A 26219-nucleotide genomic window follows, 5' to 3' on the forward strand; every position below is an offset into this window, starting at 1 on the left:
CTGCAGGTACTCGCATACAAATTGTGCTTGTGATTATTCTAAGTGGAGTTGCTCTGAATCCGGACCGCTTAATATTTTAACCATTGCATTGGCGAATTAGTTGTAGTGGCTCTGTAACCAATGCAAGCTTGCCTATGAAATGCCATGGAAGGGTACAGAATGACACTGTAACAGTGCATACCCCATTCCATTATTCCTCTTATTTATTTATATATTTTATAGCAAGGGAATTGATATCATCTGTAGCTGAATTGCATGTCTTGCCATGTTGAGATCAGAGTATAGAGTTTCTGCTTATGTAAGATGGCTAATCCACTGCTGTTTCATGATATTTAGTCACACTGACTCAGTTTATTACAGTAAATTTGCCAGTTGTCCCATTGAGGTGACATTTTCTCTGGTTAAATAGTAAAATGCATGCATGTTTGTAGTTACAGCAATAGTGAGCAGCCAGGTCTGGCTCATTGGCTGAATACAACGTATATAAGCAGATCAGAGCCTTGCACTCTGCTCATAAGAGGGCCAAGCCAACAAGTGAGTCTCATCATATATAGTGCGTGTGCTCCTTATTTGTGTGTGTATGTGTGCACATGCAGTCATATTGTGGTGTTTGTCTTTTAGATGCTGGTGAGACTGAGACTGTGGAGGACTCTCCTCCTCCTGAGAGTTTCAGGCTGGACCACACACCAGTGTAAGCATACCCACTGTTTCCTTTCACAACTGCGTATCTGAGCGTGTCTTTAACACTGATCTGTGATGTGTTTTGATAGCAACCCTTATTCAAGCTCCATAAGGGAGATGCTGATGACATTTGGGACCGCCACTTATAAAGTTGGCCTTAAGGTGCACCCTAATGAGCAGGACCCCCGTGTGCCTATCATGTGCTGGGGCAGCTGTTCTTGCACCATCCAGTCTATAGGTCAGTCTGCACCCATTTCTTACAGACTAAGAATTCATGTATAAGATTTGCAATATTCACTGACCTGTGTTAAGGGGTAGTTAGTAAAAATGTTTTACTTTTTGGTAAAGAACATTATGATATGCATTTGTTGTTTTTCTGTGCTTGTATTTTGTACAGAGAGATTATTGATAGATGAGGAGAAGCCTTTGTTTGGAAGTTTACCCTGTAGACAGGTATGACAACCCAACTTATTGTCATATCTCAGCCCAGCCAGGACTCGGTTTCCCGAGAAGCAACACAGTATTCTACCGTGTTTATTCGATAAGTGACTTTGGCCTTTGCTTACGTCCCCGACCACGATTTCTGTCTTACCCCGTTTGTTTTGTTTGCATGATCGCCTGACCCTCGCTTGCTTCTTGACTATGGACTGTGTTCACCCCTCTGGATTATTCTGCCTGAACCTGCCGCCCGCTTCTGCTTCTGTATTCCCCACGGTACGTGACACTTATCATGCCAGAATGAATTCTTCTTTCGAGGGATGTGTGAAGATGTAATAAATTCTGTATCAGAGGTATTGTTAGTGCTGTTAAAATACTCCACTAAGCACTGCTTGCTTGCAGGATGTAGTAGTTAATTGTACACTAGAATAAATTCTTCCGATGATTTGATTTGCTTTTCACTTGTAATTCTAAATATAAAAGCATATATATAACTGTGTGTATGTATAAATAAAAATAGACTGCATCTGTCAGATCATTACTCAAGCTTCTGAGCATCATTCGCACTCTAAAGATATCTAGAAGATTGCTCAGTTATGTTCGGGGGTTCATTTTGGTAGCATTACTAAATATTCTGAATCACAAATATCTGCAGGTATTATGTTATCCTCCCTCAGTTCTAATTCCTTCTATATCCTGTGATATTTATCCATATTTTGTATCCTAAATAATAAAAAATAGAAGTGTCATAAAACGTGCCCTTGTTTAGGAGACTATTTGAGTTCCCTGGCTCAGTTTGGCTCTGCATGCTGGACTGTCTCCTCTCACTCCTCTGTGCAAAATCACTTCATGCGACTGTTGGCAGGTATATTTATTTCATTATTTATTTTTCTCTCACTTGTAGTTTTTTAGTTCTTTAACTCTGTGTGTGTGTGCGCGTGCTCCGTGCAGCACTTGTTCTTGCTCCCCAGGTGGAAAGTTCCCCCTGCATTCTGGATGTGGACATGTTCCACTTAGTGGTGAGCTGAGAAGCTTGTTAAATGATACTTTAGGCACTATTAAATGTATATTAGCATCAGATTAGAGTACCATTGTTGTCCAGAATCTAAACCTGTCTATCTAACAGGTCAGTGCCTGTGGTTTCTTTGGCTGTAGTCTCTGAATCATGTTTTGTGTTTGTATGTCAGGTGAGTCTGGTGCTGTCCTATTCAGCATTGCACTGCTTAGACTCCTCAGGGCTGAAATGATCCTCTCCACATTCAAGTATTTCTAATTGTGGTTACACTTTAGAAATAAAAGCGTGTTACTGTGAAGATGTCAAACTCTTTCCTGTTTTAAATCCTGAGGTAAGTTTAGCTGAAGCTGTGTGGTGGAATCCTAAATGCATCTCAGCTGTCCTTCATAAAGTGTTAGTATTTTACCGTCCTGTTTAAGGGCACTACATGTACTGTTAGTATTTTACCGTCCTGTTTAAGGGCACTACATATTAGGGATGTCCTGATATGGAAAATCTAGTAGTCGGTACCGATACCACCAAAAGTACATAATACTTGATACCAAAGTCGATACCACGGTGTGGTTTAAAAAAATTTAATTAAAAACTCCTGGAGGACATCTTCCTCTGGCTCATACTGGCAAAGAGAGAGAGAGGGAGGGGGATATTTTAGTTATCAAACAATGTCTGACAAGGACTAATAAAACAGTGCTAATAACAAGTGCTAAGGTGCACTCCTAAACGCACACACACCCCTTATACTCTGAATGCAAGCATTAGTTTAAATTCACTGATATGGTGGCAGGATAAAAAGATTTATTGAAAGCATGAACATGTGAATAATTTATTAGTGACATGAGGCTACATTTATCTGACAGGACACGAGCTGAATGGAGATGCATGGTGGTCCATTAGGAGGTAGTTTATAACACAGGTATTTGATAACGATGCTAACACGTTGCAGTCTATCTCTAACATTACATGGAGCGTAACGTTAGCTGGTTTCACGACCACAATGCAGCTGCCTCAAACAAATATAGTCAAATAGGCAAAGGAAATTTTGAGAAAATCAGTTCATCACACAGGACACAGGGCTGTGACTCGCCGTGTGGAACTAATTGACGAGGATAGCGCCAGCGAATTAAACAAAAAGGCGGAGTCCTTTAAGATATATTCACTAGCACTGGATGAAAGTAACGCCATAAGACACTGCTCAGTTCCTAATTTTATCCGGGGGATTAACGACAGTTTTGAGATAAGAGGAGTTTTTGACCATGGAGTCCCTGAAAGGAAAAAGGCAGGGAGAGGACTTGTATAACCAGGTGTCTGCTGTCCTCGAGAGAATGAAGATACCTTGACATCGTCACCACGGATGGATCGCCAAATTTAACTGGAAAAAACGTTGGGGTGTTGAAAAGAATCCAGGACAAAGTGAAGGAGGAAAACCCTGAGCAGGATGTTATTTTCCTTCACTGCATCATTCATCAGGAATCTCTGTAAGTCTATATTGCAGCTTAAACATGTCGTGAATCCGGTCGTAAACCTTGTTAACTTTATACGAGCAAGGGGACTTCAGCATCGTCAGTTTATTACGTTCCTGGAGGAAACTGATGTGGATCACCAGGACTCCTCTACCACTCTCGGGTCCGCTGGTTAAGTTTGGGCAAAGTGTTTCAACGAGTGTGGGAGCTAAAAGAGGAAATTATCGCATTTTTGGAGTTAACGGGGAAATCCGACGAATTTTCTGAGCTAAGCGACAACAACTGGCTTTGTGACTTTGCGTTTGCTGTGGACATATTTTCACACACAAATGAGCTGAACATCAAGCTACAGGGGAAAGATCAGTTTGTGCACGACATGTACACAAATGTTAGAGCCAACAAATCCAAGCTGACTTTATTCTCCAGTCAAATTTCAAACAAATCTCTCTTTCATTCCCCCACACTAGCCATGCAGAAAGAGGCGTCCCGAAACGTGAAGAAATACAGATCACTGGGCGACCTGCACAGAGAATTCTGCCGTCGGTTCAGCTGGTGTCCTGTCCCCTGTCACAAGACCCTGAAACAGCACCACAGGAGCTGCAACTGGAACTGATCGATCTTCAGTCTGACTCTGTCTTAAAGGAGAAGTTCAACTCTCTTAAACTGAATGACTTTTATGCTTCACTTAATGAAGAGACGTTTCTCTTCTCTGATATCTACCTCCTTTCCCGAGGCCCTCTCCTAACTCCCTAATTTGTATCTGCCTCAAAGTTATTTACTCACGCATGCGAATATCTACTGCCAGTTTTATTGCTGTGGAGACAGGAGACAGCTAATACAGAAGAACAATTGTTGTGCACTGAAACACAGTTCATTCAACTCAAATCCACTCAGAATAGAACCTGATCAAACATTGTTCTGTGGATTTAGATTATGCTTCTAACTGTTGATTATACATATAGATGATGTTTTTTAACCAATATTGATTATACGATAATGCTCAAGTAATAATTCTAAATGTTGGTTACATATTGAATTCACTTCATTAACATATCCAGATGTCAGTTACACATATTGTTTGCACTTCATAGATATTTTCCATTCGCTCAAGTGGCAGCTTTTTGTCTTGAGGTGTGAGGAACTTCAGCTAGACCCAGTGAAATGCGCAATAGCTACAGTCCTGGAGTTCTTACAATAACGTTTCTCAGTGGGGTGGGCTCCTTCTACAATCAGGGTTTATGTGGCCACCATTTTGGCCAGTCATGCCCCTGTTGATGGAGCCTCTGTGGGGCAACTTCGAGGTTTATGCGTTGTGAGGCGGCTGAGGCCGATCTACAGGCCGTGCATACCTTCCTGGGACCTTTCTGTGGTCCTGGAAAGTCTGTCAGGTGCCCCATTTGAGCTCTTAGAGTGGATCTACTGTCTCAAGCCGGAGGGCTGATTTATCACCCTTGGCCAGAACTATGGAAACTGTGGGTCTGACCCTGAGGGGCCCCAGCTCATAGATTCTATTCTCATGACTGAGATTGTAGAGACCATGTTAAATGCTAGAGCAACATCCACAAGGAAATTGTATGCACTCAAGTGGCAGCTTTTTGTCTTGTATGCTAGACTGATAAAAAATGCTTTGTTTTGACAACAGAAACCCTTATAGAATTTGGTAATGGTTTTAATGGGAATTGCATTGGTTTTAATGGAATCTGTAATGGTCCCTTATGACCTCTAATGGTAATTTGTTGCCGTTTATTGGTGGCATGTTATGTCTAGGGGGTACCATTACATTTTAATTGTTAAGTACTTATTTAATTCATTAATATCTACATGTTGTTCTAGACAGCCATTTGTGATACCTTGTTTGTGAACCCTTGTGTGTTGTGTTTTACTCAGTCAGTGAAGTGAGGGTTGTTTGACCTGACTGTGTGTGTGTGGGGGGGGGGGGGGGGGGGGGGCTGTTGTTAGCAGGTGCAGTGCGTATAGCAGTTAATGGTATAGCAGATAAGTGCAATCTTTTATAGATGATGACTGCCAAACGCAGCGAGTTGAGTCTTCTCCCGTCCCTGCGGCTCTCATCCTGACAAGACAGTTTAAATCAGCTTGGCTACAAGAGTTCGCCTGGTTACGTTATGACAAAGGGAAAATGTACTGCACCTTTTGTGCTAAAGCAGGACAAGATATTGCTGGTAAAACAGAGTTCATTACCAGTTGGAGTCATTTTAAAAAAGAAACCGTGAAGAAGCATGGAGACAGTAAAAAACATAAGAATGCCAGGGATTGTGTCATTGCTAGGTCTGCCCCTCGTGCCACCTCAATCGTGAAAGCAGTGCAATGTGCTAGTGATAAAGTCGCTGAAAAATAGATGAGGGAATTGAAAATAAAGTTCAATGCAGCCTACATGACTCTGAGCCTGAATAAGCAGGAAACAACTAATTGTACATAGTAGAATATGAAAGTGAAAAAAATAATCAAATGACTGGACATTTAAGTATTTACGGTAATATGATTTCAATATGATGTACTGAACTTTGCACATATTGTGTATGTGAAAAATACATTGTGTAAACTATGGGAGGCAGAGTAAACAAAGAAAGACAGTACAGAGGGGAAAGAAAAGGCAGTGTGAGGTAGCCATTTAACAATATCATCATATGTCATATGACAACACTATATTTTGGCTCCTGAAAATTTGATTTGGCACCAAAATATTTTGAGTTTAGGAACGGCTCCTAGATTATTTTTTTTGCCTGGAGCCCTGTTCCAAATTGTTCTTTGGCTATGCCCCATGTTTGTGCAATGGCTCAGACCGGTTTTTCCTCTTTTCGCAGCTTCAAAATGGCTTGCTTTTCTCCCATAGACAGGTCTCTGGTCTTCATGTCGGTTTATTCTTTTTAACAACAAATGCTGTCTCCACAGGTGAAACCCAGGGCTCAAACCAAGAGAAGACATTCAGAGCTATTCATTCTTTAAAGTCAATTTAACAAGGTACACCAGGGCAGCGAGAAAAACCCATCAGTCACTCGTTCCAGTATTTTTGAACAGTTAATGAATAGGGTGGCTTCAAAAAAAGCTGCCATGTTTTAATCTGTGTAACACATCTAGATGTAAATATGAGGAAATGAAAGCTGAAATTCTGATCTATCGTCTCATATTCGTCTTTTATCTCAAACCCAAATGTCTTCAGTATACAGCAAAAGCAAGTGAATTGGCCTTGATGTTCCAATACTTTTGAAGAGGACTCTAATTGTAAGAATTAAATATAATTTCCGTACTGAACAAAGACTGATTATCTGTTCAGGCGTTATTGTGCAGATCCACGATTTAAGCATCTTACTATACACTGTTAAACCCAGTGTTTGTGTTCTTTCTTTCAGTTTCCTTCTGCTTCTGAGTTCAAAGAGCTTTTTCTCATCCCCATCCTGGATCGCCCCTACAGCTGCCTGTTTGGTACATTCCTCTACAGCAGTGAGCAGGAGAGAATGGAAAAGGTACGCTCCACGTTTCTCCACTAATGGGCGGAGGCTTTCCAGCCTGTCTGATTTTTCTGAATGGAAATGAATTTGTCTAAGTGTCTTATGACTTCTGTCTCTCTCTCTCTTTTGTTTTTAGGAAGTACAGGGTAAAACAGTCACTGTGGTCCTACATTAACAGTCAGCCGGAGGACTTCACTAACCCGTTCTATGTGGACTGTAAAAACCAGGTGCTGTATCCACTGGCCAGTCTCGCACATCTGGAGCTCTGGGTGGGTTATTATGTGCGCTGGAACCCACGCATGAGACCACAGGTGCTTATACTGCAAACCACACTCTGTGAAATTCTGGGGAAATGCTCAAAAATAGTGTTTCCAATATATACCAAAATACCCAGTTACTTGTATAACTGAACAGTGTCACTTCAGACACATGATGAATGTCACTTTTTATTACTAGATATTTCTGGGTTTTAACACCAAGTTTGCTTTAAAAAAACAAAACCATTTCTATCAGCACAAAGCTAAAAAAACACAAAAGCTGGAGTAATGGGTCGGTAAGCATAAAAAGTGCCGTACACAGTGGAACTGGACACACGAGGATCTCTGACACTGTTGACTCTTCAGTGGTTCCATTTTCAGTTCTAGTTTGTAGGTACAGGTTTCAGTCTTCAACAACATTGTAGTTTTCTTTTTAAAATGCACTCCTTGGTTGTGCTCACTGCATTACAATCTCAAGTCCAACATTGTGAGATTATTTTTTTAAAATGTGTTGAAATGGAGTTTTCTTGTGATGCCTCTATATTCCTGTATATTTCATGATTGGCTGGTTAGAAAACTACATGAACGTACAGGTGTTCCTAATAAAGTGGACGGTGAATGAACATGACGTGGCTGAAACGATTTCCAAAACACTTCAGGAGCAGCTAGCGATAAAGATTAAGGTTACACCGGCTTGATGACTGATCTTTTAATAATGATGCATAAATAAATAGAAAGCGAATGGAATGATTTAGAAAATCGGTGTCCCAGAACGAAACTGATGTTTGTGTGCTTTGTTGATTATGTAGATGCCGCTCCATCAGAATCTGAGAGAGTTATTGTTTTTGCGTGAAGAACGTGGAGGAGCTCCAGAGAGAGGCCACGTCATCCTGCTCCATCTCCTCATCCTCAGAGCATACTTCTCCCTCCTCACATAGTGGTACACCACTTCACACTGCCATCTAAACATGCACACACACACACACACACACACACACACACATTTAAGAGCACACACTGTCTTTACTCAATGAATACACTCTCAGGCACAAGTAGGGAGTGGATGAGTATGAAGCGGGCACACACACACACACACACACACACACACGCACACACACACACATTCCTGTTTGCAATTTTTTTTAACTATAGAGAAGTAACCTAGTGTCACATTTTATAAATCCTTAATACTTAAAAATGGATCTTGGAATGATAGTCAGCATGTCTGCAGCATGAATTCATAATATTTACGATCTAGTATTTGACCTGTAAATATGTAAAAAAGAGAAGTATTAATATATTTGTCCTTACACGTCATGTTCATCTTTCCCTGTGGTCTCATTTGCTCCTCTGTGCCAACTCCCTTTCATCTTTTAACATTTCAATACAGTTTTTAGCTACTTGAAGGTTTTTGTTTGTTTTTTCCCCCCAAAGTGAATCATCCATCTATTTTTGTATTTTATTAGTTACTTTCCATTTTATGTCCGCTCTGTCATCACACTGAAGAGTGATAGTTATGTCCGTATTATTCATTTCTCACAGACCTGCCTTTCACCTTGCTAATATTTGGAAGCACTGAATAAACAGTCAATTTGTCATGTTTTTGTATGAAGGTGTTAATGTTGAGTTGTACTGCTTTCCTGCCTCGTGGACTTTTCACTGGTATTGTTTGAATAAATCAAACTGGTAATGAAAAGTGTCGTTACTGATAGGGAAGCAAAACCGAGACAAAGATCTGAATGTGAAAATCCACTGAATTTGGAAATGAAATTTCGACACCATTGAATTAATCGAATCCGTGTATCATATCATTCGTTCTTTTCATATTCAATTATCCACTTATCCAAAAATGGAAAAATGGCTTGTTATTTTATTATTCATTTACAGATCCAAAACGAAACAGAGAGGAAAAAAAAGTCGTTTTCCGTTCTTTCAATCTCACACTCAAGTTAAAAATAAGCGATCAGAAAACGGGTCAAATGTCCAGGTTTCATTTGAACTTTTTTTTTTTTTTTTTTTTCCGATTGACTATGACCTGGAAGTTACTGGTTTCTTCACGTGTTGTGCTGGATAAAGGGGTTTTTATTTTGGTTTATCTGTTTAGTTTTTTGCTGAAGAGCATGGGGAGATTCGTACTGTTTAAGGGAGCCAAATGTGTAACCCTCAAAGAAGACTCCAAAAATATTAACTGCAGTTAAACCAGTCAATAATCCTTTATAATCCTATAAACGTTTCTGTATTTACGCTTTTACATTTTAGAAAATGGGCAAAATCAAGTTTAAAGAGAGACTGTAATAAAAATGCAGTTTTTGGAGTATCAGGGTTGGCACAGTGGCTTTGCAGTTAGCTTCTTTGCTTCACACCCCCAGGTTGCACTCTGGTTTCCTCCCCTAGTCCAAAGACATGCGTTGTAAATTGTCCGTAGTGTGTGAACAGGTGTATGATGGGCTTACACCTTGTCCACGGTGGCCCCCGCCTTGTGCCCCGAGTCCCCTGAGATAGACTCCAGGGTGACCCTGTGTAAGATCGATGGAATATCTGATTTAATGAACACTGAAAAACTTTTCATTTCTTTATTTGAAAGCATGTAACATCAGCATGACGTATGGGGTTCACCGAAACGGGACTATTGAAGGCTCGAATAACCGGCTCTTTTCCCAGGCTGTGTAGCCTCACATTGCTGTTATTGGGTGACACGGGTGGAATCCAATGAGGTTTTCTACTGTTCTCAAGGTTTGGCATGTTGTGCATCCTGAGATGCTTTTCTGCTCACCATGTATGTAAAGAGAGGTGATTTGATGTTACCATGGCCGTACTATTAACTTGACCCAGTCTGGCCATTCTCCTTTCGTCAACAAGGTGTTTCCACCCCGAGAACTGTCACTTACCGGATGTTTTTCACACAAGTATGTGTGTGTGGAAATCCTAGGAGAGCCGCAGTTCCTGTAATACTCAAACCAGACCATTTAGAATCTACAACCATGCCACGGATAAAATCACTGGATTACATTCTGGTGTTTGATGTGAATATTGACTGAAGCTCTTCATCTGATCCTGCTTGATGTTGTACACTGTGGTGTTGCCATATGATTGGCTGATTGGATAATTGTATGAATGAGCACATGTACAAGTGATCAGTGAGCACATCTATCTACCATAGAGGTATTTTGGGGCAATACTTGACAATGTACCTGACTGTTAGATTTGTGGCCAAGTTGAAGAAGCTTTTGACATCCCAATGGAAAAAAAATAAATAAAACAATCCAGGACAAATTCACTTTCAGTCTTTTATTTTTATATTGTTTTTTTCCCCCTTCATGTTAATCTCTTTCTACAGAACCGGTCCAAACTTCATATGTCAATGTAGTAAGCAAGATAAACTGTCTACAGATAAAGAATCTAAGCATGCATCTGTTTTCACCCTTATAGAAAAAGTTTTGCAGTTCCTATCCAAAAGACACCAAGAGCCCAGATGTCCTTAGAAACTAAATGTACCCTCCAACTCGTGGCCTTTTCAGAAACTCGATTCCCAGACGTCGCCACACTGATCACAGTGCATCCTTCAAATCCACCGTGCAGCGGAAATGGACCAGTCGATTTAAACGGATTGTTGAAAATGTACGTTGTTCAAGGCATTTTTGGATTTGAAATTTCGCTACAAACAGAGTCTGAACAGTCGCCAGAATCTGAGGCAAAAACACACGAAGGAACGAGATCACGTCGTCATTGCCTCGTCTCTGGTGTTCTACATTTTTGACGAAAGTAACACCAGAGATGCTGCGTTAAAATGGTCAAGAAAATTACACCAGAGTAAAAAAAAATCCCATTGTGTTAGATTATAAACATCGACTGAAACTCTCGATAGGACGTGACACTGTTGGAGAGTTGCATACGAGCGGACATTCAACAATATTTAGTAGAAGCCTTGTGGATGTTTTCGTCTGTGTTCGTCTGTAATATACTGGACTGTCCTACCAAGAGTTCGACCACATACACATTCAACTGAAGCTCATACAGTCGGCATACTGAACTCTCCTTTTTGCCATAGTGCGGCCGCTTAACAGGATAAGGCCTCAGAAGTCAAGCACCAGCAGCTTGTGGCTAAAAAACTGCAGCAGAATTGAGCTCGGCTGGGAGGTGACGGGTGACGGAAAAAAGCCAGGGAACCTCGGAAAGGAAAACAGGGCTGTGTTCCAAATCTTTTATCGCCTCCTCTTCAAACTCCAAAAACCTCTGGGCCCTACAGCTAAATCCAGAGCTGAGGAAAACAACCGTTCAACTAAGAAGGCCTTCTCAAATACAACGTTTGAGCGAAGGGAGGAAATGATCAAACGGGGATCAATTGGAACACAGCCCATACAGCAAAACCGTAAAAAGGTGCCATAGAGCGTAAATGATTCAAAAAGACACAAATCTAAGCCCAAACACTTCATATGACCATTGATATGACTGCTAACGAAATCTATTGTACTGTAGCTGCACTGCTACAAGTGTATATAAAGATACACCGATACATTACATTTACATTTATTCACTTAGCAGACGCTTTTATCCAAAGCGACTTACAAATGAGAAAGATACAAGCAAAGTGATATCAAGCAGAGAACAATACAATAAGTGCTACCATACGAGATCTATTAATTGAATTCCAGAAGAAGCAAAGTGCAGAGTAGAGGTGTAAGTGCATTTTTTTTTTTTTTTTTTTTTTTTTTTTTTTTTATTTAATTTTATTTATTTTTTTATATATATATTATGAGTTTGTTAGGTGTTCATTGAAGACGTGGGTCTTAAGCTATTTTTTGAAGATGGTGAGAGATTCCGCGGTCCGGATTGAGATTGGAAGTGCATTCCACCACTGAGGAACAGTTAGTGTGAAGGTTTTGGAAAGGGACCTTGCGCCACGCTGAGTTGGAACTGCTAAACGTCGGTCGCTAATCGATCGCAGATTGTGAGAGGGAACGTAGGCCTTCAGGAGAGGGTTGAGGTAGGAGGGTGCTGTTCCTGACAAGGTCTTGTAGGTGAGCATCAAGGCCTTGAACTTGATGCGGGCAGCTACAGCAAGCCAGTGGAGGGAGATGAAGAGGGGTGTCACATGGGTTCTCTTGGACTGGTTGAATACGAGGCACGCTGCAGCATTCTGAATCATCTGAAGGGGTTGATGGAGCTGGCTGGGAGGCCTGAAAGCAGTGAGTTGCAGTAGTCCAGTTTAGAGATAACAAGAGCCTGGACTAGAATCTGTGTAGCCTGTTTGGTGATGTAGGGTCGGATTTTCTTGATGTTGTAAAGGATGAACCTACAGGACCTTGCATTTGCTGAGATATGGTCTGCAAATGTCAAGCCATTATCAAGAATCACCCTGAGGTTCCTGGCCGTCCTGGTTGGCATGAGTGTGAGTGAGCCGAGCTGTACAGTGAGGTTGTGGTTGATTGAGGGACAGGCTGGGATGACGAGAAGCTCAGATTTTGCCAGGTTAAGTTTAAGATGGTTTTCCTTCATCCAGACCGAGATGTCTGAAAGGCAAGCAGAGATGCGTGCAGAGACGGATGGATCGTCAGGCTGGAAGGACAAATGGAGCTGGGTGTCATCAGCATAGCAATGATATGAGAAGCCATGAGACTCAATCACCTGCCCTAGAGATGTGGTGTAGATAGAAAAGAGGAGTGGACCCAGAACTGACCCCTGTGGAACGCCAGTTGTGAGTTGCTGAGTTTCAGAAATACCTCTCCTCCATGATACCTTGAAGGATCTGTAAGAGAGATAGGATTCCACCCAGCGCAGAACCGTTCCAGTGATGCCCAGGCTGGAGAGAGTTGACAGGAGATACAACCAGTTGAACATGAATAACAACCAAAGCACATTTCACAAGCACGATATCTTTCAAAAATGTCCAAAAGCACAAATTCCCTAATAAAGGAAAAAGACATGTTTGTGCTAACATGTAAGACTTGAGTTTCTACATCTTCCAAACAAGTACACTTGAGCGTCTTCGTTACTATAAGCTCGGCTCTGAAAATCTGCTACCAGTAAACACACACACAGACAGAGCAAGTTAGCAAAGATTGGTCAACAAGGTTTCTTCAACACAACCACCTTTTGATACACGTACGCTCACTTCATATTGTCAGTCCCTTTTTAAAAGTGAATTAAACCATGAGCAGCTATCTTCTCAAGTCCGGTCAATTTCAGAGCACAAAAAAAACTGCCTATATACACGACAATTCAGTCCCACGGCTCTGAAAGAAATGCAGAGCACAAATGTACAAATCACTGCAATTTCTATTTTTCTTTTCTTTTTTTTAAATGTAAAAAGATGAGAAATCTTCACTGGGAATTACTTTAAGGTGATCATCAACAATTAATTGATCAGGGGAGCCTGGCTCTGGTTTCAGAAAAAATACTTTAAATTTTTTTTGCAAAGTAATGTATACACGTGTATAAAACCACGAATCGGGTCTAGTAGTTATCTGGGGATAATGTCCAACTTGAGCTAAAAGTGCATTCTCTCCTATCTCACTTCATGACTAGTTTAAATAATATAGGGTTAAAGGGCAAATGGTGTGCTTGGAATAGTAGAGATTAGATGATTTTTAGCTTCTCAAACATCACTGTAAATCATTAGGATAATAGGATTAAGTCAGAATTAATGAATTGGATTCAGAGATGATTATATGAATGCTATAATTTATTACCCTTGCCTTGTCTGACTGCTTTAACACTGCACGTCTGAAATTCTCTTCTTTGTACAAATATTTTTTGCTTCTCTTTGTTTCACTTTTTTCGCTATGCTCTCCTCTGTCTCCAGCATAAACGGCCCTTTCTCTGTCTCTCTGTAAGTAGATGACCATCCTGACCTCTGAGGCTTCATCACTCATCACCATGGTAACTGTCTTGTCCACCCCCAGTAAAAGGCTGCATACTCATACTGTGCTGTGAAAAAGCGTTTGCTTCCATCTGCTTTTTAGCAAGTGGTAAGCACAGAAAAGCTGAAGGAAAGGCTTATGTTATCATTTGCACACAAACTCAGAAAAATGCTCATTAAAGCAAAGCATGCGGTTTGAAGTTTGGTTGTTTGACAATCAATGAACAAAAAAAATCTGAAAAATAAATGAAAGTGAGGAAGAAATAATACATTTTGGCGTGTGCTGTTATAGAAAAGTAATCATCAGTAACTGGCAAGATACAGCTACAAACTAGCCGCTGAAGTTTTCCAATAACAGCACAGTTCCAATAACAGTGTTTTATTCTTCTTATACCACAGCACACTTCCATCCATCCATCCTACACAGGGTTGTGGGGAGCCTGGAGTCTATCCCAGGGAACTCGGGGCACAAGGCAGGGGACACCCTGGACATGGTGCCAACCCATCACAGGGCACAATCACTCGTGCACACACACACTGGACAATTTTGGAGATGCCAATCCACCTACAACGGATGTCTTTGGACTGGGGGAGGAAACCCCTGAAGCACATTTGCAGGGACATCAAGAAAATTTAGTGAAACCCAGTCAGTGATCTTATTGGATAATTAGTCTCTAATGATTTGACCTTGTTTGTTACGCTGCTAAATATTTTCCAAAGGTATGGAAGTGATGTTAAGTCAGCAGACGTATTGTGTGGGTTTGTGTTCTCTCTCCCTCCCCCTGTTTTTTTCTCACAGGTCACTCTGCCCTAATTCGTTGTGCTGACGTGCTGCACGGGGATTGGAGAGGAGAAGATTGTCCCTCTTTTAAAAAGGAGGACGAACAATATGTTGGGAGGAATGCGGATGTGTGGGGTGTCTGTGTCTGCGTGTGTACGACTGAGTAGCGAATGTTTTTCCTGGTGTTTGAGTGAAATCGCTTGCTTGTTGTGTGTGTACGAGTGAAAGAAGTGAGTGGAAGTATATTGTGTTGTCCCATTCCCCTGGTTTGTCTTGTGTTGTGGCTGAGTGTACGCCTGAATTGTAAATATATCTTTCATTGTAAATATTTCTCTTCTTACTGTCATGAAAGCTGTAGGGGTTGTGTGGCGTTTATTTTTGGGCTCTACCTTTTGTTCGCTGTTTTTGCCTCAGTGAGGGAGTCAGGTTAGACTCTGTTTTCTTTTGACATACCTTTTTTGTTAGGTTAGTTAAACTGATACAGGGAAGATATCGATTGTTTTGTTTATTACATTGGCCTTGCCAGCCCTGAAGAGTGGTGCTTTCCGAGTGATTGTTTGTTTTGCATTATTTTTCTTGTGATCATTAAATTTGTAAGATTTGAAAGACGTGAGGTAATGAGATAATGAGGTGTCAACCTCATTATTTCTGAGTCTGATTTGTTTTTGTTTATACTTTTTTTATGTTACACCTCGACCCTAGACTGGGGTCGTAACAGTGAGTCAAAAATAACTTCCGTTTCCTTTTATGGACTTTTGTGGGCATTGCTACATGGAAATGAGCTGTGTCAGGAACACGGTTTGCACTTTAGAGGTGAACAACACGCGTACACAAGTACGAAGAACATCGGCGTTTCCGAAACTTTTATAAATCCGGCAGAAACGTTTAGTTTGGTTTGACTTGGGCAAACATTTACACACAACTTTACTAAAAGAAACTTGCTCAGAGATGTTCAATCGGGTTCAAGTCTGGGCTCTGGCTGGGCCACTCAAGGACATTCACAGAGTTGTCCTGTAGATAGATAGATAGACAGATAATTTTATTGGTCCTCAAAAAGAGGAAATTTGTTTCCACAGTGGGTGCGTACAAAAACATAACGTCATACGTATAGACCAACATAAACAATCACAGCCATAGAGAGGAAAAGGGGACGAGGAGAAAAACATCAGGATCATCATACAACAATGCATCTGACATCACAATGGCTGTGTACCTATGTGTTTAATGCTCGTATAGCCATATTAACAAAACTCCTACCATAGCCAGCCTTTCTGCACACGGGTAGTCTATACCTGCGGCCAGATGGAAGGAGATTGAAATATTGATAAAGTGGGTGGTTTGGGTCATTCAAAATTTTATGTGCCTTCTGGAGCGTAAATGAATTGACACAGTCCGATAAATTAGGGATGGGAATACCAATAATTTTCTTTGCTAAATTAGTTATTTTCAAAATGTTGTTCTTATTAGTTACTGTTAGCATATGGAAAAAACAAATGGCACCATATATAAGAACCGGTTCAATAATACTTCGGTACAGAAGAAGAAGCAGACTAGGCTGAACAGACAGATATTTAAGTTTATGGATAACTGTGAGTCTCTGACAACATTTGTAAATACCTAGAATGTGCTGATTGAAGCTGAGATGTTTATCCAATGTAATGCCCAGATATCTGAAATGCTCCACACTTTCAACCATCTCTCGGTTAATGGTAAAACCGGAAGGATGGGTAAGTGTTTTGGAAGAGCTAAAATAACACAGCAGATCTTAATTTTTAGTATTTGAGCTTTTATCCATTTATGTCCGTTATGTTTAAACCTGTATAAACCTTGTTTAAAGATCTACCACGATTTCTCCATGATGTTTGGTGACAAAGTGTCTCAGAAGTTCCTGGCAATGTGGTCAATATTCTTCAAGCCAAAAATCATTGCAGACTGCAAGACTCTTAAGAATATGGGCGAGCTGCTGTCAGGAACTGAACCTGAATCTGAGGACTACAATGGTCAGTATAAACTGTTTTGTATTTTAAAAATGTTCCAGTCTTTAAAAAAATAATTAAAAAGAGATCATTTAATTATTTTGTGATGTCTTTAGGATGGGACAGCGATATGTCCTCAATCCTTTTGCAGCTGCATCTGCTCCCTCTAACCTCAAGAGGCCAGAAAAAAATATCCAAGATCAGTTCAGCTCAAGCAACCAGCCATCTTGTGAGCTACCTTAAGGTATGCAAAAGTTAATATTTAAACATCAGATCTTAATTTTAGGAGCTCTTGAGGTGTAGATTATTTTGGGATTCTGAGACCTGCATCTTATTTTGCTTACACCACCTGCAAACAAGATGTGACGGTGCTAGTGATAATGTAAAAAACATGCAAAGAGTTTTATTTTCATATTTATTTTATGTCCCTTTGCTGACCTTCAGGAAGGAGCCAGTGTGAATACCTTCATTGAGAGTGCTGACACAAGACAACCATTTCTCCTCTGCATCGGTGAGTGAAAGAAGGATATCCCAAAGTTCTACGTTATTATTGACCAAAAGGCGATCCCATGTAAGGCGCACACATCAGTGGCAGCTTTTGATGAACTGTTCAAAGCTCACTATGTCTTCAGTTTCTCATATGATGAAGCTCTTTGTGATTTCTACACATTTATCCAAACCACTATCTATAACATCGATGTCAGAAGAGCAATGGAGAGCCTGCGTGTTAAAGAACTTCGAGCATGATTGCTGCAGCGAGATTAACTGCCTTGAAGATGTTCACATGTTTTGAATGTAAAGCACACCTCAGAACTTGTTTGGCTCTTCGTCAACATTTAAAATTTCAACATGTTTATATCCTAGCAAAAAGTTACATTTAAAATGTGGAGAGCCAGGTCGCCTGTTATCATTTTGTACATATAGTGGCTTCTGAAAACACCTCAGCAAGGTACATAGTCACACTATGGATCAGGAGATTGATACTAATCAGGATCTTTCCACTCAGGGAGAATATGAGGCAGAATGTTCAAATGATCGCCCAAGTTTACAAAGTTGGAGTTTACAAAGACATTAATGATGGGTCGTGTTTCCAAAACCATGCACTGTTCTCACAGCAAAAGCACGCTTTTCAGATTCTACTCTATCACAACGATTTTGAAACTGCTAACCCTCTAGGTTCCAAGAGGGGGATCCACAAACTTGGTTGTATCTATTTTACTCTAAAAAATCTTCCACCCAAGTGTAACTCTGTACTGTTTAATGTACATCTTGCAGCTTGATTCTACACGGAAGATCTTAAGACATATGGTTTTGATGTGATACTAAAGCCCCTTATTGATGACCTGAAAATCTTAGAAACCGAAGGCATACAGCTTCCTTGTTTTGAACCACCATTGTTTGGCTCAGTAATTCAAGTAACAGGAGATAATTTGGCTTTAAATGGCTTGCTGGGAATCTTACAGTGCAACTAATTTCTGTAGGCTTTGTTTAATTAGTAAGGAAGAAGTTCAATCTATATTTACTGAAGATCATCCTGGGTTAATTTTTTGTTCCAAAGAGGTTCATACTGAACATTGTAAGGCACTAAATGAAAATCCTGAACTGCGGTCAATATATGGTGTCAAAAAGTCATGTGCGCTCAATTCATTAGAGTATTTCCATTGTACTGATAACTATGCTGTTGACATCATGCATGATCTGCTAGAGGGTGTGGTACAGTATGAACTTGAACTGATTTTTGAGTACCTTGTTAAACAGGATGCACAGCTTTAATTATGGTTACACAGACCGTAAAAACAAACCAAGTGGTTTAAAAATTGATGATATGGGCAAACACCTGGGTTTGAATGCCATACAGTCATGGTGTCTTCTGCACAACACTCCACTGATATTTGGTGGTCATTGAAAGGAATAACAATCACTGGACTTTCTCCTACTTTTGATACAGATTGTCAATATAGTGTTCTCCTACACCATAACTGATGGGATGATATGTTACTTAAAACATCTGATCTGTGATCACCATACTCTATTCAAAGAATTGTTTCCTGACAAGACGTCGATTCCCAAGCACCACTTGATGATGCACTATCTGAGATGCATAAAAAAATTGGACCTCTTATCCATATGTGGTGAATGTGATTTTAAGCTAAGCACCATATTTTCAAAAGATGTGGCACAAATTTCAAGAATCTCATTAAATCATTAGTAAAGCAACATCAACGTCAATTGGCATTTAACTGTGAAAATGATTGTTTTAGAAGGTTTGAATTTGGTCCTACATCAAAAACCATCTGTAACTTTCAAGGTGGGGAAGAACTCAGTCAGACATTATATTTAGAAGCCTGTTTGAGTGTTACAAGTACAAAGTGGGTCAGACATTATGATACTGAGTATCAGGTTGGTGTGTTCATATGCACTGGATGTACCTATGATCTCCCTGTGTTCAAAAAGATCTGTGATATAATAATATATGAAGAGAGTGCTTTCATTATTTCCTGCAATGTAAAAATGATGTACTATGATGACCACTTCAATGCATACTGTATAGAAGATAACTGAATGGATGAGTTTTCTGTCATCTCTGTGAATGAACTGACACACTTTAGGCCATTTGACCAGCAGTGCTCTAATGAGAATAATCAAAGAGAGCACATAGCGCTCAATTGTTATATTTAGAAAGACGTGACCTGAGGGGTCAGTAATGTTAACGCCCTTGAAAAAAAGAAAACTATTATAAAGCAACCAACTGTTTTTTTTTCTTTATTTGCCTTTTAGATTTGTAATCATTTAAATGTTATTTTAATTGTGCAGTAGCATATTAACACTTTATAGTGTTACAGGCAACTCATTTAATAGTACGCAATTAACACTATGAGATTTAATGAATTACTCCTATGAGAATTAATTTCTAACACTACACACTGCTGTTGAGAAACTAACACTTGAGTAATGATCAATTTCAACTATACAAAGAGTTGATGTGAACTCTATTAAAGTGTTAAAATGACACTGTGGAGTGTGGACCCCTCCGGACACTTTAAAAGTGTTGAAATGAACTCCAATAGAGTGGATCTGTTTCTGTGGATTTTGCTGTGTATGTATATTTTATAATGTTAAAGTGCACACCTTGATTTCTATTATAATAACATTATTAATGTATTTCTAATGTTATTAGACATGTCATTCTCATCACTGCTCCTAGATAACTTAGTGTTCCCTAGGTGGCCTCATCTATTTCACTTCGAGAATATCCACAAATAGGGAAGAACATTACCTTTATCTTTGTAATGTATACAATAATGATCATGAATGCGTTAAAAAGGGGACACAGTAATATAAAGCATGTAATATTTCTTACCCTACTCGGGCCTAACTACAAATGTACTCTTATGACAGAATACCGCTGCTGGGAAATTGCCGTTCCCAAGGTTGGACACACGAGGGCAGTCAAGCTCCATCCAGCACAACACACAACGCCACCTGAAACAGAAGGTAGGTTTGGGCTATTTTACAGACACAGCTCATCACTGTGCATTGTATTGTTCGGACATAACCACAATTAACGGCTCTTCTATAAAAACAAACATTATGTAATATTCATAGCACTATATTTATACTAAAAATACAAAATTAATAACTAACCTTTTTATAATGTTGATAGAAAGCCTTTTACATCATTTACACACACAGATATATATATATATATATATATATATATATATATATATATATATATATATATATATATATATATATATATATATCTCCTTTTCTCTCCATACCACGTTCTAATATTTAAACTGGACACACGAGGGCAGTCAAGCTCCATCCAGCACAAGACACAACGCCGCCTGGAACAGAAGGCAGATTTGGGCTACTGTACACAGACACAGCTCATCGGCGTTATTACTGTGCATTGTCTAGTTTTCACCTAAGGACAATACACGGCTCTTCTGCACTGTTCATCATCATCTATAAAAAAACAAAAAACATTATGTAATATACATAGCAGTATATTTATCATAATAAAGTTCACTCATTAATAACGAATAATAAACATTTCTATATGTTCATAGAAATATAAAGCATATATATATATATATATATATATGTCCCCTTCTCTTATCTAAATATTCCAACAGCCCAAGAAATAAAATTAGCTGTTTTCTGAGACGATGAAGTGACTCTTAAAAGAGCCTTTGTGTATATTAGACGGAGTTGTTGTTTAAGTGCATTCTCCGCGAATACGGCAGGCCATGAATATCCTGAATATCCTTGAGAGAGATGGAGAAATGTGAAAAGCTAGCACTGTGGCTACGTGTTTCGCAACCATGAGCTGTATTACATTTTCCAAAGCAATTTAACACGCTTAGATGGGCAGTCCATAGGTAGTCGGTACCTAGCCGACCAAGGATTGGAATGCATTGCGATGGCGAGGTGGCTGAGAGGTTAAGGTGATGGACTGCTAATCCGCTGTGCACAGCCCATGTGGGTTTGGATCCTATTTTTCTTGTAAAGACCTTGCTTAAGCGCATTCTGTAAAGGAAGCGCGCATGGTGCAGACACTGTTGGCGTCTGCATGAGCAGTTAGTCTGAAGGGGAAATTAGAGTCAGGTGTTTTCAATCAACGGGATGACAATCAGGTGTGAGTGAGCACCCTGTCTTATTTGAAGAACAGGGATCTACCAAAGTCTGATCTTCACAACACATGTTTGTGGAAGTGTATCATGGTATGAAAAAAGGAAATTTGTGAGGATCTCAGAAAAAGAGTTGTTGATGCTCATCAGGCTGGAAAAGTTAAAAAAAAAAAAATCTCTAAATTGTTTGGACTCCACCAACGAAACTCACGAGCATGGTTACCCTCCCTATGGAGTTCGACTAGTTTGGGCAGAAATGATAAGGAATTGAACCCGGGCCTCCCGCGTGGCAGGCGAGAATTCTACCACTGAACCATTATTATACCACCTTTCAGCAGCAGTCACACACTATATTTCCAGATACTGTATAATATTATAATATCTCCTCTCTGCTCAACACGCATGTAATACAGTCTACATACCGTAGAACAGTGTTTTTCAACCACTGTGCCGTGGCACACTAGTGTGTCATGAAAGATTGTCAGGCGTGCCGTGAGAAATTGTCCAATTTCACTTAGTCTTAAAATTCTTATTTATTAAAATTTATTCATTATTATCTGCAAATAATAAGCCACGGTTGAGTGTCTGTGCTGTAATATAGTGACTGGCAGAGTAATGTAATATTCGTCTAGGTGGCAGTAGGTAATTGCCTCCTACCTTCTTAGAGACAAGAGAATTAGTGACGCATGCAACAGGTCGTGGTGGCAGTGATGGAGAAGTTTTTAAAAAGGAAACATGCAAACTCCGAACTGGGCCCTGGACAAGATTGTGACCCAGGTGAAGGGCCTAGTATGAGTGGTGGTAAAAAGAAAGCAAAGATGGTGAGCTCGAGCAAAAGTTATCTTTCGTTAGGATTTACGTTCACCAGCGATGAGATGACCCCGACTCCATTATGTTTGGTGTGTGGCGAGAAGCTGTCCAATAGCGCCATGGTGCCAAGCAAGCTTAAACGCTATCTCCAAGCGAAACACCCGGCGCTTCAAAACAAACCGATGGACTATCTTGTTTGCCTGCGTGAAAACACAGAAACAGGCAACATTAATGAGAAAAACCACAAAGGTAAATTAGAAAGCCCTCAAAGCTAGTTGCTGCACTTGTAGCTAAATGAAAAAAGTCCCACACTGTGGCAGAGACGTTAATACTACCTGCCTGCAAAGACACTGTCAACAAGATGCTCGGCCCTGACGCGGTTAAAGACATATCTAAACTCCCGCTCTCAGATAACACAATCGCCAGACGTACTGATGACATGTCTACAGACATCGAAAGCCATGTTTTGGAAAAGATACGCATCAGTAGGAAATTTGTGTTGCAACTTGATGAGTCTACGGATATTCTCAGCTCTTGACCAATGTGCGTTTTGTGGATGGAGATGCCATTAGAGAAAACTTCCTATTTTGTAAGGCACTGCCAGAAAAAAACAACAGGAGAGGAAATTTTTTGGGTCACATCAGAATATCTTGACCAGGGAGGACTTACGTGGGAAAATTGCACAAGTGTTTGCATTGATGGAGCTGCAGCCATGGTCGGGCACACCTAAGGCTTCATTAGCAGAGTGAAGGAAAGAAACCCAGATCTTATTGTTACACACTGTTTTCTGCACCGTGAGGCCTTCGTTGCAAAGACTTTACCAGCAGAACTAGTTCCTGTGGTGGATGATGTTGTGCACATAGGGAACTTTGTAAAGACACGACCTTTGAAAAGTCGTATATTTGCATCTTTGTGTGAGGAAATGTGAGCGAAGCATAAAGCCTTATTGCTCCATACGGAGGTCCGATGGTTGTAGCATGACAAGTTGCTGGCCCGTGTGTATGAGCTTAAATTGTTAATAAGTTGGAGGAACTTAAAGTGTTTCTGACAAACGAGAGGTCTGATTACTCAAATCTGTTTGCAAGTGATGAGTGGTGTGCAAAGCGGGCATACCTGGCAGATATATTTCATCATCTGAATGAACCGAACACACGGATGCAAGGCCGAAATGAGAACCTGCTTACAAGCATGGATAAAATAAATGGATTCCATTTAAAGGTGCACCTCTGGCAACAACATGTGCAAAGTGCCAACCTTGAGATGTTCCCACTCACAGAGGAACGGCAAGATCACCCTGCTGCACTGTGCGAGGTAATAGGTAAACATCTGAAAACTCTTGAGGAGAAGTTGTCATTTTATTTCTCTTCAGCCTCCACTGAATGCCTTGACTGCTATTGGAAAGGATATGACTTTACAGGAGCAGGAGGAACTAACTGAACTGAAACAAGATCGTGGTTTAAAGCTAAGATTTGCTGAACTTCCTTTGGACAGTTTTTGGTTGACTGCTCCCAAGGAGTTCCCCATTCCGGCCAACAAAGTTTTGACATTGCTCCCATTTTCCACAACATATGTGTGTGAGCTGAGCTTTTCAAGCCTAACTGCTATAAAAACTAAAAACAGAGAGAGACTGAAAGCTGGTGAAGAAGAGCTTTGTGTATGCCTTTCTTCAATTCCTGCCAGGATATCGGCTTTGTGTTCATCTAAACAGGCCCAGGTTTCACACTGAGTGAGTATAAATAAATTGAGAAACTATATTGTAATTATATATACTGTAGTAGGCTACAGAGTGTCATTCTGTAACATTTTTGGTTGGTGCTGTGCCACAAGATTTTTTCAATGTAAAAAATGTGCCATGGCTCAAAAAAGATTGAAAAACACTGCGTTACACTACACAATTTAAGAAGCTACACTTACTTCTGCTTCCATTGTAACACTTTTCAGTTTTGGAGCAACAACAACAGCAACAACAACAACAACAACAACAACAACAACAAAAAAGTGTTGGAACAAAATAAATCTTATTTTCCATTCCAGGTTGCAGGTATTCGCGGGTGCAATGCAACACTGTTCCACACACAAATAACTCTTTTGAATGGTTAAATGACTAAAATCAGAAAGCGCCACCAGCATATCTGACAAAGATGACTCATGAACCAATTCTTTAAATCACTAGCTGAAAACGACGTATTGAATTTACACAAACGTCAAATAACAAATACAACATTCTACTTTCTCATGAATATGGTATAGTGCATTGCTTAATCAGCAGTTTTTCTTAGAAAGACAAGATATTTAAATTGAATGAATTTAATGAAATCACACATCAAGCTGTCTTTTCTAACAGAACATTAAATTTAGCATTAGCTCCCAGTTCCAGAAAGTTCTAGCCAGACATTCAGGGGGAAAGAATCAGAACAAAATGTAAAATAAAAAAAGTAGTGAAAGATGAAAGTGAAGGAATAAACGAGGGGTTTGTGTCTTAAAAGTTGTGTCTTAAATGTTGAGTAATTAAAAACTAAAAAAAAAGCTGTGAGATTCAGCGTTTGTCACAACGATGCCAAACGCTCTCCCGACTATTTCCTTGGGATTGTTCCCAAACTGAGAAATCAAGGTTCTTCAGTCATGCTTCCCCCACAATCAAGCTTTGGAGTTGACTCCATATTCACAATGACTATAGAGTCGACTCCAAAGCTTGATTCCTTTGAATCGACTCTATTCCCATTACCTGGTATCTACGAATTGACACCAGGTATTAGGAATCGCCCTGTTAATCATGATAATGATCCTATGTACTTAATACTGTGGGTTGTTCCCCTAACCTTTAATTTGAGATTTGTGCTGAATCGATTCTTGGAACAGACTCACTCAGTGTTGCAATCGATTTCAGAATATTAGCAAGGGTTTGAATCGTTATCATTTCCCCTGCTTCCATTTGTAGGAAGCTGCCTTAATCACGATGAACCCAGGCTACGCAGGCAGGACCGAGCTCCGGGACAACCTGGAGGCCGCTTCAGATCCGTCTCCATGATTGTGCCCGACCACGCCGTCATCGCAGAGGTGTGCTCGGGTGCCGTCATTCATTACATTATGTAATGAACGCAATAACGGATGTATTCTGGCGTGTTACAGAACCGTTTCACGTTGTCTTTTTTGCTGTAGGTGGACTTGTGAGCTGAGGGCTTCAAGTCCAGTGAGACTCTGGCGAAGAAGATGATTCAGCTGTATAAGCTGTGCAGCAAGCAGCTTTCCCGGCAGGACCACTACGACTTCAGCATGAGAGTCGTCAACTCTGTTATCGTCATGGCCGGGTATGTCCGTCTACGAACAGGGTGAACATATTAGATTAGATTAGATTCATCCGTTATTTTTTCTAAATTGTTAATTAAAACTATCTATAAATGTAACAGATATCTTGCTGGAATAAATCGAGCGTGTGTGTGTGTGTGTGTGTGTGTGTGTGTTCCAGGTCTCTGATGCGAGAGAACCCACACCTGAGTGAGAACGTGGTGTTGATTAGAGCGCTACGATACTCCAACCTGCCCAAGTTACTCAAGGATGACGCAGAACTTAAAATAAAATAAATTGATAAATAGTAAAGAACGCCAAAGCTTACATATGGAGTATCAAAGGTCATTATCACAGGATCACTGGAATCAGGCACTAGGAGGAAATTCCAGGACAAATTAGGAAATACAATTAACTGACATTTGCAAATTCTTTGCAACTAAAAAGCTGTAATTATATACTATATAACTTTTTTTAAAACATTTAAAGTATATAACATTAGCACCTTGTAATGTTATACCAGATGAAAAGTAAAGAATCCTGGAACATC

At 40.1% G+C, this 26219-nt stretch overlaps 1 protein-coding gene and 1 pseudogene across 3 annotated transcripts; both read left to right on the plus strand.

The window, feature by feature from the left end:
- The first annotated feature begins 33 nt into the window (after nt 1–33).
- LOC128630095 (uncharacterized) lies at nt 34–25729 on the plus strand. Of its 3 annotated transcripts, XM_053678660.1 has the most exons (16): nt 34–534; nt 622–691; nt 771–919; nt 1079–1134; nt 1892–1984; nt 6963–7076; nt 7198–7372; nt 8128–8258; nt 14156–14286; nt 14577–16685; nt 16796–16958; nt 17051–17178; nt 17379–17445; nt 20334–20429; nt 25323–25441; nt 25544–25729. In XM_053678660.1, exons 10-16 carry the CDS (start codon nt 16617–16619, stop codon nt 25553–25555), a joined length of 654 nt encoding a protein of 217 aa, XP_053534635.1. In that variant the 5' UTR covers nt 34–534; nt 622–691; nt 771–919; nt 1079–1134; nt 1892–1984; nt 6963–7076; nt 7198–7372; nt 8128–8258; nt 14156–14286; nt 14577–16616; the 3' UTR covers nt 25556–25729. The 3 variants fall into 3 exon arrangements, with proteins under 3 accessions (XP_053534635.1, XP_053534636.1, XP_053534637.1); XM_053678661.1 differs by lacking the exons at nt 34–534; nt 622–691; nt 771–919; nt 1079–1134; nt 1892–1984 and adding an exon at nt 6246–6573; XM_053678662.1 differs by lacking the exons at nt 34–534; nt 622–691; nt 771–919; nt 1079–1134; nt 1892–1984 and adding an exon at nt 6592–6834.
- Nucleotides 3461–5514, plus strand: LOC128630103 (general transcription factor II-I repeat domain-containing protein 2-like; annotated as a pseudogene).
- Nucleotides 25730–26219: the final 490 nt, after the last annotated feature.

The sequence above is a fragment of the Ictalurus punctatus genome, unplaced genomic scaffold, assembly GCF_001660625.3.
Source record: "Ictalurus punctatus breed USDA103 unplaced genomic scaffold, Coco_2.0 Super-Scaffold_100046, whole genome shotgun sequence".
Lineage (NCBI taxonomy): Eukaryota > Metazoa > Chordata > Actinopteri > Siluriformes > Ictaluridae > Ictalurus > Ictalurus punctatus.